This window comes from Pundamilia nyererei, unplaced genomic scaffold, assembly GCF_000239375.1.
Source record: "Pundamilia nyererei isolate P.nyererei 1_Seehausen unplaced genomic scaffold, PunNye1.0 scaffold00001, whole genome shotgun sequence".
Lineage (NCBI taxonomy): Eukaryota > Metazoa > Chordata > Actinopteri > Cichliformes > Cichlidae > Pundamilia > Pundamilia nyererei.
The window spans coordinates 4,615,371-4,627,960 of record NW_005187402.1 but is presented as its reverse complement, the minus strand read 5'-3'; the positions used below and the strand labels follow the sequence as shown (position 1 = coordinate 4,627,960).

At 43.2% G+C, this 12,590-nt stretch overlaps 2 protein-coding genes across 3 annotated transcripts in view; one reads left to right on the top strand and one right to left on the bottom strand.

Annotated features, from left to right (window-relative positions):
- The window catches only part of cnot7 (CCR4-NOT transcription complex, subunit 7), an 8,572-nt gene extending 6,362 nt beyond the window's left edge, over positions 1-2,210 (top strand). The window contains exon 7 of the mRNA XM_005719498.2: positions 707-2,210. Within this exon, the coding sequence (XP_005719555.1) occupies positions 707-838 (132 nt within the window). The 3' untranslated portion in view covers positions 839-2,210. The remainder of the gene's footprint in view (positions 1-706) is intronic.
- A 36-nt stretch (positions 2,211-2,246) lies between these two features.
- zdhhc2 (zDHHC palmitoyltransferase 2) overlaps positions 2,247-12,590 on the bottom strand; it is a 12,316-nt gene continuing 1,972 nt past the window's right edge. Inside the window, exons 2-14 of one of the 2 annotated variants that reach the window (XM_005719499.2) lie at positions 11,739-11,765; positions 10,031-10,125; positions 9,280-9,400; positions 9,038-9,107; positions 8,893-8,925; positions 7,650-7,770; positions 7,498-7,536; positions 7,200-7,332; positions 6,447-6,573; positions 5,054-5,146; positions 4,705-4,820; positions 3,522-3,589; positions 2,247-3,433 (exon numbers count right to left, since the gene is read on the bottom strand). In XM_005719499.2, coding sequence (XP_005719556.1) covers positions 3,549-3,589; positions 4,705-4,820; positions 5,054-5,146; positions 6,447-6,573; positions 7,200-7,332; positions 7,498-7,536; positions 7,650-7,770; positions 8,893-8,925; positions 9,038-9,107; positions 9,280-9,400; positions 10,031-10,125; positions 11,739-11,765 — 1,016 coding nt within the window. In that variant the 3' untranslated portion in view covers positions 2,247-3,433; positions 3,522-3,548. The remainder of the gene's footprint in view (positions 3,434-3,521; positions 3,590-4,704; positions 4,821-5,053; positions 5,147-6,446; positions 6,574-7,199; positions 7,333-7,497; positions 7,537-7,649; positions 7,771-8,892; positions 8,926-9,037; positions 9,108-9,279; positions 9,401-10,030; positions 10,126-11,738; positions 11,766-12,590) is intronic. The other variant, XM_005719500.1, reaches the window with a different exon arrangement.

Sequence of the window (12,590 nt, the reverse complement as noted above, 5' to 3'; positions counted from 1 at the left end):
TAATAGGGTGATATGGTACTACAAGGTCATTAAGATAAGATGGGGCCTGATTATTTAAGACCTTGTATGTGAGGAGCCGGACTTTGAATGTAATTCTGGATTGAAGTAAGCAGTAGGCTGGTTTTCCCATAGCAACCAGAAAAGTCCCCACCGTGCTGGCCAAACCTAATAACACAGGTTTATTGCACTTTGATAGAGGTGGGCAGATCGATTCAAATATCGCAAGTATCGATACTAACGCTGGTACTTGTATTGGATCGATACCAGCATGAAAGAATTGATACTTCACTTTGTTTTTCTTCTCTAGGTTCAGTGCGTTACTCCCAATCATCAGAAAGTAGACATGGCAGTGCAAACAGCGCTTCTTTCACACAGGCTCCGCCCCCTCCTCCCTGCTCTGCTGTGTTTAGTTGTTCTGAAGTCATGTGACTTGAATGCTTGAGTAAGCATAGTGTTGACCTTGAATGAAAGCATTACAAACAGTAATGTGTGTTGGAAGGTTTGTTTTATTGTCTTAAATAATTATTCTGGAAAGTTATACCACTATGATATCAATATCACCAATACCAATAACTGATATCGGTCATTTTGGCCCTTTATTTACTTGGTACACTTTGGCGTGATCTTTTTTTCACACTTTGTGTGTTATCCTAACCACTAATCGATTGTATTATTGTGTGGGGTTTTTTTGTAATCCTTCCCATAGATGTTCTTTGAGGATCATATCGACGATGCAAAGTACTGTGGTCACTTGTACGGGCTCGGCTCAGGCTCCGCCTATGTCCAGAACGGAACCGGAAACGCCTATGAAGAAGAGGCTAACAAGCAGCAGTCGTGACATCGCTCCGAAACTCTTCCCATCCTGCACTTCACACCCAAAATCAGTGCGGCTCTGACGCCAAGCTCCCGAGTGACAATAATAATGGAAGAAGAAAATAACCTACACGTGCATCGTTTAGCAAGCTGTTTCTCAAGTTTCTCATAGGCTCTGCTCACTTTAGACCAATGAATATGATGGTCCAAAAAAAAAAAGAATCACCGCTGTCCTCACACATGCAAACAACTGCATGTTTGAGTTTAGTCTTTTATTCCTAAGAGGCAGCGTAGACGGCGTGTGGTCGGTTCAGTTCAATTTAACATGCTTAAAAAGGTGGGATTTTAGTTTTCCTAAAGTGTTCTGTAGAAATGTTTTGCACTTTAAAGCTCTAACCTGATTTTATAAGGAAAGCTGAAAATGTTTCCGGTGTGTTTGTGTGTCTCTCTGGCCTCTTTGTTGCCTTCTCTATGTTCCCATTTCACATTGTGAACATGTAAAGCTGTACGATCACAACTCTCACCACGCTCAGCCTTAATAATAACTGCATTCTTATCTTTTAACTTTTTAATTTATTGGCATGGACTAGTTGCCCCCATTTCAACACTAAGTCCACACAGATTTCCTCTCTGATAGTTGGGGTGTGTTTACATGCACTTGAATCTTGAGGATTTTTCTAATCGGTCCCGTTAATGTTAAGTTTATAACGACCCGAGTAAGAGCTAAGTCCACTGTAATAAGCCTTTTAAAGCGGTGCAGACCATAAAGCAAGTGGATGCCATTTCTTTATTATCAGTTGGTCAGAATGGATGCACACTGGTGTGCGTGTAAACATCATGGATACACATCACCTCAGCCAACCAACAAAAATGTGTTGGGAAGAAAAACAGAATGAAAGCTGTAGGAAGTGCTGAGGTAACCACTGAGTAACCACCAGAGAGTCAGTTTTTGTTTTAATTTATAGTTTTAGTGTTGAAATAAAAGAAGAGGAAAGTTTTACTCGAAGTGACGGTGCTTTTTTAACAAGCGGGAGTTCATTTGTAGTTCTGACCTTTGAATTAGACTTTTTGTGCTTTTTGGTTCCCTTCAAGTGTTGCTTTTCCAGTTCATTCATGCCGCATAAAACTGCCGCATGTACAAAAGAAACAAAAACAATAAGAATAAACGCTGTTGTTGAATAGTATCCTGAACTTGCATAGGTGCGTGTTAAAGCGTAGGCTCACGGCTTATTAACCTCCGGTGACAGAAACTCGACAGCTGAAGCACTTCCCTCTTTCTGCAGTACGTCTTTCTCTCACTGTAACCGAGTCGAAGAAGAATATGCAATAAAAAAGAGGAATGTTTTTAGATGATTTTGTAAATAAAGGCTTGAAATTTTTCTACCATCGTATCTTTCAGTGGCTTCGCGTTCTTCCATTAAAGAATCGAGTGAGACCGAAGATGAGCTCATTTTATTCTTGTAAGGCATCACAACTGTACAGTACATTGCCTCTCACATCCATATAGTCTTTAAGTCATACACAGAAGAATAGAAAAATAGAGATCGAACACTGACTGTCACTATGAAGCTTTTTGTTTTGAGAAGAGCGTACATTCTTTAATTTTCAGTGACGCTTTTAATCGTTTCCAGCCTCAGAAGGTCAAAGTGAACCACAAGAAGCGACCGGAGCAAATTTTTTTTTGTCTTTTTTTTGCTCTGCAGTACATCCACAACATGTGAGATATTAAAACACTCAACAGAATCTGCAGCAGCATCGCACAAAGGCTTGTTTTTGCTGGCGGGCCCTTCATAGACAGAACAGTCGGGAAGCTTTTTGGCCAGCAGTTTGACGTCAGACTGTAGGACATATTTGGCAGGAGGGGGGACTGGGGGAGGGGCGCTGTCATACGCACAGAGCACCACCAGCTTTTAGGTGTGACGGCAACATCCTCATATATGCTATAAAGATCTAGCAGAGCCCTTATTGGAATTTAATTACTACTAACTACTTTTTTCTGTGGTGGGCGGGGGACACGTTCACTTCACAAGGTGTGTTTGCGTTGACATCCTGAGATGAGAGCATGCATCATTTCATCAACTTGCACAATACTCAACACAGCGGGTGGAGAAACCTGCCCCCAGCCCCTCAAACGACAAAAAAAGAAACAGAAAAAGAAAAATGTCTGAAGGAATGTCAGTTATATAGCACATTAACATCACTACTAATCTATACTCAGAGCAAACATTTGGCAAACTGCATCTACTCGAGCGCTACGCTGTGAGAACTGAAAACGAACAGACTTGCAGACTTTTGAACTGGGGCGTACAAAAGCAGCTCACTTATAGTTCAAAGTGCAAAAAGTCCGCTCTTCTGTTGCTGCTCTGTGCTTGTCTGTATAGAAAAAAGAAAACGGGATAATTGGAATGCAGTTTCAAATACGGTCGACTTGTTCCAACTTTCAGGCAGCAGCAGATAATAACAATAAGAGAAGTAAATGACGATTATTATGTTTTCCTCCGGTTTGTTAGCGAAGTCAGTCTCTCATAAGCATGGTGCACTAATGGAAAACGACAAATATGATGTCACCACCACGTCACGTTCTGATAGGCACGGACACAGAGGAGGGGGCAGCATAGACCTGTGAGACAAAACAAGCAAACGTGAATTTTAAAAATATAATCCTGAATCTCATTCTGCAGGTAAGGTGTGCGTGAGCTTAAACATACATTTCTGGTTTGTAGTGTCAAACGTGGTTACGCCTCGTTCTCTATGGTCATCCCTGGGTTACTGGCACCTGAATCAAACACACAGGTGGAACATTACTCAACATCTTGGAGTGCAGTACTGTGCAAAACTCCTGAGCTCGCACTCAGTTTTTAACATTTTAACTGGAAAATGGGAAATAGGTGCAGCAATCCATGACTGATGGTGCTCCACACACACATATATATTTCACTGCACTGCGTGTTTGGGATTTTTGCCATGCAAAAAAGAATAATAATTCCATAAATTATGACAACATCCCAAACACGACCGAGGGGAATCCAGCCCAAACCATTACAGAGCCTCCAACGTGTTTTACTGATGGCTGTCAACGCAACCGTCTCTCCTGTACGGTGGCCCTGAGTGGACAAAAACAGACTGCAACTTAAGAAAACACCAGCAATAAGAAAAACGCTGCAAAAGCACACAAAACACAATGGAAATAGGAAAAAAGAAATAGAAAAAACGAAAACAAATAGGAAAAAACAGATTTCCAAAAGCAAGGGAAGTGTTTTTAGGGAGACAATAACTCGACGGACCAGTTGCAGGAACCAAAATATGCTAGGTGTGTGTTAATCTGATGATTCATATAATACTGATGACGAATTTTTAGGCTAATAGTTAGGCTAACACACTTACCTCTCATCTTTTCTTTCCTCATAAAACCGATAGATCCTCCACTTCTTTTAAGTGTCTCCCAGTGCAATTCTTAGCATATTTTGGTTCCTGTAACTGGTCCGTCGAGTTATTGTCTCCCCAAAAACACTTCCCTTGCTTTTGGAAATCTGTTTTTTCCTATTTCTGTTTTCATTTTTCGCCTTTGTTTTGTGTGCTTTGCAACGTGTTTCTTATTGCTGGTGTTTTCTTAAGTTGCAGTGTGTTTGGCCTCTCAGGGCCACCGTACTCCTGACCTCCTTCGCACATACTAACAATGTTTTGAGCCAAAATTTTCAAATTTGCATTCATCACCCCATGAGGCCTGATTTTCAGTCTGGTTCGTGTGATTTGGCATACCTCAGCCTTTGATCAATAGCTACTAAAAAAAAAACATTCCTCTGAAAATGAGTGGCTCAAGACCTTGGTACAGTGCTGCTGTTTTATCATCAAGCAGCTGCGGAGAACCCTACAGAAGGAGCATCATCTTACCCTTTCTGTCCTTGTCCGTTGCAGTTTCATTCTCTGACCAGGAGGGGGTGCTGGTGAGCAGACGACTCTGGCTTTCTCTGAGTGGTTTGGAGGGGAACTGACGGCCTTCTGCTGCACTAAGATTACACAAACAGAACCGGGGGTGAAAATCAATGCAAAATGTTCCTGTAATCTAAACCTGGAGACCCATCACTGATAATGGAGCTGCTAACAGGTGATCTATTTTCTTGCATAATTAAATCTGCACAATTGATAAAACCCCTATAGGCTAATATGCAGCTGTGCAGACTCTGTTTCTGTAAAGTACTCGAGTTCACATATTAATTGGATGGTGTTATTTTTTACTCACCTCTTGTTGGTTGGGTTGGAGCCAGTTGGTGAGGAGGGCTGCTCCGGATCCAGATTCACCAGGCAGGTTGGGAACGAACAGCCATCGCCTAAACTGTAAGGCCACCAGACAAGAAGAAGCACAGTTGTCATGATCCAGTTACTGCAGATTGTAAGGGTTCTATGTTATGGATGCATATTTAAGTTTAAGCAGATTCTGTTAAAGCAAACCTGTGTATGTTTTTACTGAATATGAGTCCCTTGAAATTATAGGATTAAAAAAAGCTAAACATTAAAGCATGTATGGATAATCAAGGCAGGAAAACGACTCTGCAAAGTTAGTTATGCAATGCAGTGTTGTTAGGTAACACTAGCCACCAAAAACTGCTATTCATACCAACCGCTGTGAAATGCTAAAAGCTGCAGTTCCTCTAGTGGCCACTTGAGCCCGCCACCAACATTCCGTCAAACCCCATCGACTACAGTGTTAAAAAAATCCAACTTTACAGCACAAATAAGCACGGTTACAGCTTTTCTCTTTAAAACATCAGATATTTACATTTAAATAACAGCATAGCTTGGCGTGTAGTTAATTGTAACGTGACATCCAGGAAGTCCATGTTCCATTTTTATCGCAGGTCAGATTCTTGTTACTTTGCAGTTCATATAGCTGTCACTGCCAAATTGCTGTATAGTCACAAAATAATATTTAAGCTGCAAAACTGGAGCATCAGCATCAACTCACAGCGGTGATGTTGCTGTTTCCTGAGATCTAATGCTCTGCTGCTGTCTCTTCTGGGACTTTCTGTCTCTTTTGAACCATTTTGTTTCAAACTAAGTGGCGATGCTCAGCAATCCCTGAGCTCACTGCTGACTTCATTCATTCACGGCTGCTTTGACAACGTTGTGTTTAAATATGCTAAAATAATTCACTAAACTGCTTCTTTTTTTTACAACATTGCCTGAAGGACATGATTATGAAGAAGATAAATGTGAATTCCCCACATGACTCACCGAAGTGTAAATGTTTATGCCGGCATTATTCAGAGCTGGTTTTGATCTAATAATATAACATTCTGAATAGGCTGTTTGTATGACTTTACTTAAGATACCAGGGGGGAAAAAAACATAAAAGAATGCTCTGATATCATGCTTGGACATTTTTCAGTCACATATTAGCTTCTCAGCAGGTGTGGGATGATTATAATTCTACTGATCACATTATTGTATCCTGAAGCAGCTCCTCGAGTCTCTGACCTGATTGCTCTTCAGGCTAGACTGAAATTTAAGTGGTCATCGGGGTTTATAAACTGTAAAATAACCCTCTGTAGGCTGGTTTTAATCATTTATGACTGGTTCAAATGCTTTGTCTGGTATTTGAGAAGTGGTTTTCAAGCTGCTTTTGATGAGCTCACCTGGAGAAGACGGGGATTGGCCAGTATTTGACTTCATCGCCAAACACCTGGCGGAAGTTCTTGCTGAAGCCCAGACTGAAGCCGTTCTTATCCGTGCCGTGACGAAACACAGGAGAACGCACCGCCTCTGTAACAGCAGATGAGGAGAAGAAGAAGAAGAATTAGAAACACAGCACTCCCTCCTCAGCCTCTGCACAATCTGCTAATTTTAAACTGGAGCTCGATCAAACAGCGGATCATCGCGGGAGCCGCTCAGGCTGAACTGTGGCATCGAGAAAACAACTCTGAATCAAAGTGTCTTTGTTGTGCAGGAAAAACTAGATCTCAGGCTGTTTCGCCAGGTGTGACTTCTCCCTCTGAACACCGTATCAGTGTCTCTTACTAAGCTGCTTACTGCTCCCAGCCTTGTGTCTTTGCATTACACTGTAACATACTCCTCTGGATAATCCACTCTCCTCCACGCACAGGGACAAAGTGTGCCACTGTGCACGCATAATGGGAAACTCCTCTGTCTGACAGCAGCCCAAAGAGGCTCATCAAGGCAGTGTGCTGATGAGAATGGTGACAGATGGAGAAGGGGGGAAAAAAGGCATACAGCATCCTTCATCATTAGTGCAAAGACGATGCTGTGCAAACAGAGGAGGCAGATTCCTAGAAAACAGAGCGCTGGTGTCCAGCTGAGGCTTTGCAAACACTGCGTCAAAACTCAAAACACAGAGACGCACGCATGCGGGCGCGGAGGACGCTACCTACCGAGAGTGGATCTGTTCTTGCAGACGAGCCAGCAGTGATAGATGAAAAGCGAAGCCAGGCTCACGGAAAACATGGAGGCCGAGAAGAAGAGGAAGAGGATGTGGAACTTTGCCTGAGTGTCTGGGAGGCCGTTCTGAGAAGGGAAAAACACACACACACACTTTAACAGAGCTACACCGGCACAAAGCTGACACAAGAATAAACTAAATCTCATCAGCGGGTGTTCTCTAACTGGAGAGACTTCAACTAGCTGTTTTAAGGGAAGCAGTCTCTAATTTAGTAGCTGGTTGGTTCATACCAGGTATTCTTTTAGGCGGAAATGTGCTCTACCTCCAGCCTTGTGAAAAAGGGTAAAACATAAATATTCATCTGTGATTAAACAAGTTGTTTAAAAACAACAACAACACATTCACGCACGGACATATTACACCATGATCGCTTCGTACTTACAGTCCAAAACTTGATGAAGTACTGAAGATCCGTAGCAGTTATAAAAAGGCAGTAGAGTAGCGAGTACAACAAAAACAGCATGAAAAACTTGTAGTTGGCGAATCCCACACAGTTGTTCACCCTGCAAAATAACGAATGGATGAAAGGACGCAGGCTGCTGATGGAAACGATTGTATGCACACTTCAATATTCCTGAGACAATTCGGACACCCTTTACATCGCTGTGCAGAGCAGCAGGGATGGGCTAGGGGGAGGGACCTTTTTTAATGTTAGCTAATGAAACTAAGCCGACAGAAAGCAGCTGTTACATTTGTGTCTATTATTTCAGCTTTTTTAAGGGGTTTTTATAATAAAAACGCATAGCTCAGTCAACAAAAGGGGAAGATACAGTCTGCCAGGCAGCAAAGTGACAGAAATGTAGTGTTTCTATCAGGTGTTTGTGAATTTGTTTGGGTTTTTTAGCTGGAAAAATCATCAACCAGCAATTAGTCCTTTTAACCAATCAGAGGCCAGCACAGGTGTGTGTGGTTTCACTCCCAAATAAAACCAGCTAATTAAATAAATAACTAGAAATCTCAGATTTTATTGCTTCATGTCCCAGTATAAACTATATACACAGTTCCTACTGATTCTCCTGTTTTTCCCCTGAACACCAGATATGGTGCATTATTCACAAGAGAGCCGACAAGCTGATCGTGTTTACCAAAAATTAGACACACTAGGATCGGATTTGTTTTGTCTCCCTCTGCTGCCAGAACCAGCTGGTGGCTTAGAGTATCAAATCAAGCTGTTTGTGCATCTACGTCAGGGGTGGGAAACTTTTTCTGTTTTTCCAGAAGGCTTTACTGACTTAGATAAAAATGAAAGCTGGAACACCGAATCGAAATTTGCTCAGAGGTGATGATGAAATTATTGGAAGCAGAAATGAAAACTCCACCAAAAAATTTGTCTATATTTTTTTCCACTAGCCTGATATGCAACACTTCCATTATGAAACTGTTAAGGGCATAGTGGGCTGGGCTGTGTGGTCTAAACGAGGCCTGTTTGCTAGTTATCTTGAATGCTCTGGCAATGTGGTGCAATCTCAGTATGATGGATTGCAGTGAAACTCTATTGCTGTGGGGCTTTACTGAAAGGGAATTTATATCGCTAAAGAGCATAAGTGCACGTGAGTACAGCGGTGCACTAATGCAGTGTCAATAATCCAATACTGTGTGTTAAATAAAAGACAGTCACTCCATACCAGGGGCAGTGGTGATCCATCTTCAGGATGCATCTGTAACACAGCAGGGTGAGACGTCAGTGAAACTGTGAGTAACTCTCTGTGCACCTGCGTGCGGCGAATAGTGCGGTCTGTTCTCTAAAGGTGCATGAGCGAGGAGCCGTACTTATCACAGACTGAACAGTGGTGACATCGATCAGGCTTCAGCAGCTGGCAGCGGTCACAGAAACGGATTGCTGAGGAGACACAGCCAATTCAATCACACAGCCGTCAGCAGCAGCAGCCTCTCCTAACTCCTGACCACAGACTAACAAGGTGACAGGCGCTGAAATGAGCTCTGAGAGCTGCGCGTCAGTCTAGACTGTTCCAGCTGTTCTGCATCAGCGGCACCGCGTGCCGTTACTGTACCTCCGGAGTTGGTGCGGGTGTAGATGGGCAGATCCTTGGCTATCCTCCTCAGGATTTCCTGCTGAGACTCTCCCCGATCTTCACGCTCCAGCAGCTCCTTGTCAGAGTGGGACAGGTGAAACTATGGAGGGCAGAGCACGGAGGGAAAGGCAAACAACACCTGTGATTTATCAGCAGACCAATCTCCCATCACTGCTGTTCACCGCCCCTTTGCATTTGTTAAAACCGATTGAATTATTCTGCCAGACAAGCCCCATGCTGTGTGAGAATCAGTAATGCGGGAATTTCTACTACTGTGAAAGCCAACTTAGCAGGGCACTTTCTTCCATTTGTTTCTGGGTTTTCTTTTGGTGTTTTTTTTTTGTTGGCGTTGTGGGGGGGGGGGGCTTTCTCCAGCCCTCGCAGCCACCGGGACAATTTATAACCGAACACTGGAAACAAATAACCATAACAAACAGCACAGCACATGTAAGTCTGGACTTTTATTCCAATGATTGCTGCCTGCGTGTCTGCGGTTCGCCTCTGTGGAAATTGCAACCGTGGCTTTTCTCTTAAGAGGTATGCATGCGTTCACCCCGCGGGGCTTAAGTGCTGTGGCCAGGATCAGAGCCATTAAGAGTGCAGATCCAGGCACTTCCACTGGAGAGTATTATTAGTCTAAATGCAGCATTCAATCACACGGGGAAGCGCTAAACTACAGCTTCCCTTCACACTGCGACATGCACGCTGCGTCACGGTCGGACACACTCACCTCCTTCAGGGGGTTCATGGGCTTGGTGAAGATGGTTTGCCAGTACGCCCACACAAACATGATGAAAACGACATGGTACACCAGCAAGTATACGACTGCAAGCAAAAACAAGAAAGAACAACACCATCGTCAATTTTCAGCGGTGTGCGTACACTCCATTGAACAAGAACGATGTTGGTGATTCAGTTTCGCCTTTTTCATTGGAAAATCGGTAGAGTATTAAAATCAGCCTGCGGTAATTATTATTTGTTGTTGTGCCAAACACTGGGATGGTGTAAATCAAAGTGAAGGAGAAATCAGGCTCAATGAACAAGTTGTATAAACTCAGCATTGAGCCAATCATGGCTTCAGTATGCAGCTTAATTACTTTTAAGATGCCTTAAGTGTGTGCTGATGGAAATTTTATTGCAGGCACAGAATCCATTTACAGAGAGTCTCTTTGATTATTTCCTCTGCTAAAGCGAGCGCCAGGGTTGAAGTGTGCCATTGCTGTTTGTCAGCAAAAACAACTGAGCTGAATTTCATGAAACTTGGTAGGAAGCATGTGAAAGAGAGTCTGGAGGTGGAGGTATGCTCTGGAGAGAAGAAGAATGAAAATCTATAGTAGAAGCAAGACAGAATGCATCTGCGTGAATAGTGGAGGTATAACAGTGGAGATGCAAGGAGGTAGTGAAGGTGGATGAGCTTAAATGCCTGGTGTCATCCAAAGCAACAGACAATGCATAAGAGAGGTGAAGAAGAGAGTGTGGGCAGGGTGGAGCAGGTGGAGATGAGCATCAGGGGGTTTGTGACAGAAGGATAGCATCAAGAAACAAAGGGAGGGTTTACAAGATGGTAGTGAGGTTATAAATTGTAATAAACTATAAGACAGGAGGCGGACTTGGAGGTGTCAGAGTTGAGGATGCAAAGGTTTTCATTGGGAGTGACCAGAATGGACAAAAACAGCTCAGGTTGGAGATTAAAGCTAAAGAGGCAAGGCTGAGATGGTTTGAACGTGTGCAGAACAGGAAAAAGGAGGTTGAAGATGGAGCTGCCAGGCAGGAGGAAAACAGGAAGACCTCAGAGAAGGATGCAGAGAAGGAGGACATGCAGAGGGCTGGTGTGACAGAGGAGGACGCTGGAGGCGGGGTGAGATGGAGGCAGATGATCTGCTATGGAGACCCCTAAAGGGAGCGGCCGAAGAGAGACAAAGACGCAATATAATTAAAATTGAACTGAACTGAGATCAGTTTCATGTAACTGGAATTTTCCAACTATGACAATGAAGTTTACAGCGTAACAGCTTAATAGGTCTTCTGACAAAGCAATTAATTTATATTTCCATGCATTTTAACATTATTTAGCCATGTTTCTTTTTTAAAAAATAGGTGGAATCTAACCTGTCAGTGACATTAAATGCTACTAGTTATCAGGATTTATCCTCTGGAGAGTCTGAATATTTAACTCCATCCAACTTCCCTCCTTAAAAAGACTGCTGAAAACAAACCACTCCTGTCTTCATTTGGTGTCTTTGAACTTACCTTCATATTGTGAAATGCACACTAAATAAAAACCTTTAAACATACAGTTTAATGACAAAACCCAATGGCACATTTCCAGCTGGAGGGCTTACCTTTGCAAAGACTAAAAGGCCACTCAGCTCAACACCTAACAGAGAACAGCTGCCTCATGGAGCTCAGGATGATAAACGCCATTATAAAGCACTTACCCTTTTCTCCTGTGTCTTCAATGGACTCTGAAGAATGGAAAGGGAAACAGTGAAAAGGCACAGTCAGACTACCAGAAACAGATTTTTCACATATGCATTTCTTCCTTAACTTGGGGATGACCCACGTGTGGGGTGGTTCTCATTGTGACTGTCAACATGCTCGGCCATCAGTCAGCGCCTGAATTGAAATCAGCAAAACGGAGAAACGCTGACTCTGTAGAGCCTCCGTCCCAACGTCCGGTCCCACACCAGTCACAAAATCAATATGCAACACGCTCCCTGTCAAACAGTTTGACTCATTGTTCCTCCATAGCTGAGCATTGAGTACAGGTAGTGAAAAACAAAGGAGCATCCTGCACAGCGAGTGTGTCTGTGTCTGAGTGTGTGAATTCCCACTGAAGGGACCGGGTGAAGCTGGAGGCTGACAGGAGCACCTTGATGAGCATCCCAAAAAAACCTGCACACACACACACACGGACACACACACACCTTCAGCGCTGGACTAAAACATTAGAAAGGCCGAGGTTAAGACCTGTTGGGAAATTTCCTGTTGGTGTTTTTTACATTTACCTCAAAGCAATGATTAGTTAGGCATACGGAATCATCTATCTTTGGCAATCAGGCAGTAACGCAGCGTGCACACACACACACAGACACTCAGAATAGGTGAGCCGAGGAGCTGAATCGTGGCACACAGTCAAAAACTGTGTGCATGTTGCCATGCCAGCATAAAAACCCCAGAGTCTGACGGTGTGTGTGTTTGATTAAGGACATGTACATGGATCAGCGCTCCCTAATCGTGTTTGCATTCCTGATAAAAAGTGTCTCCAAAAATGGACAAGAAGCTAAACA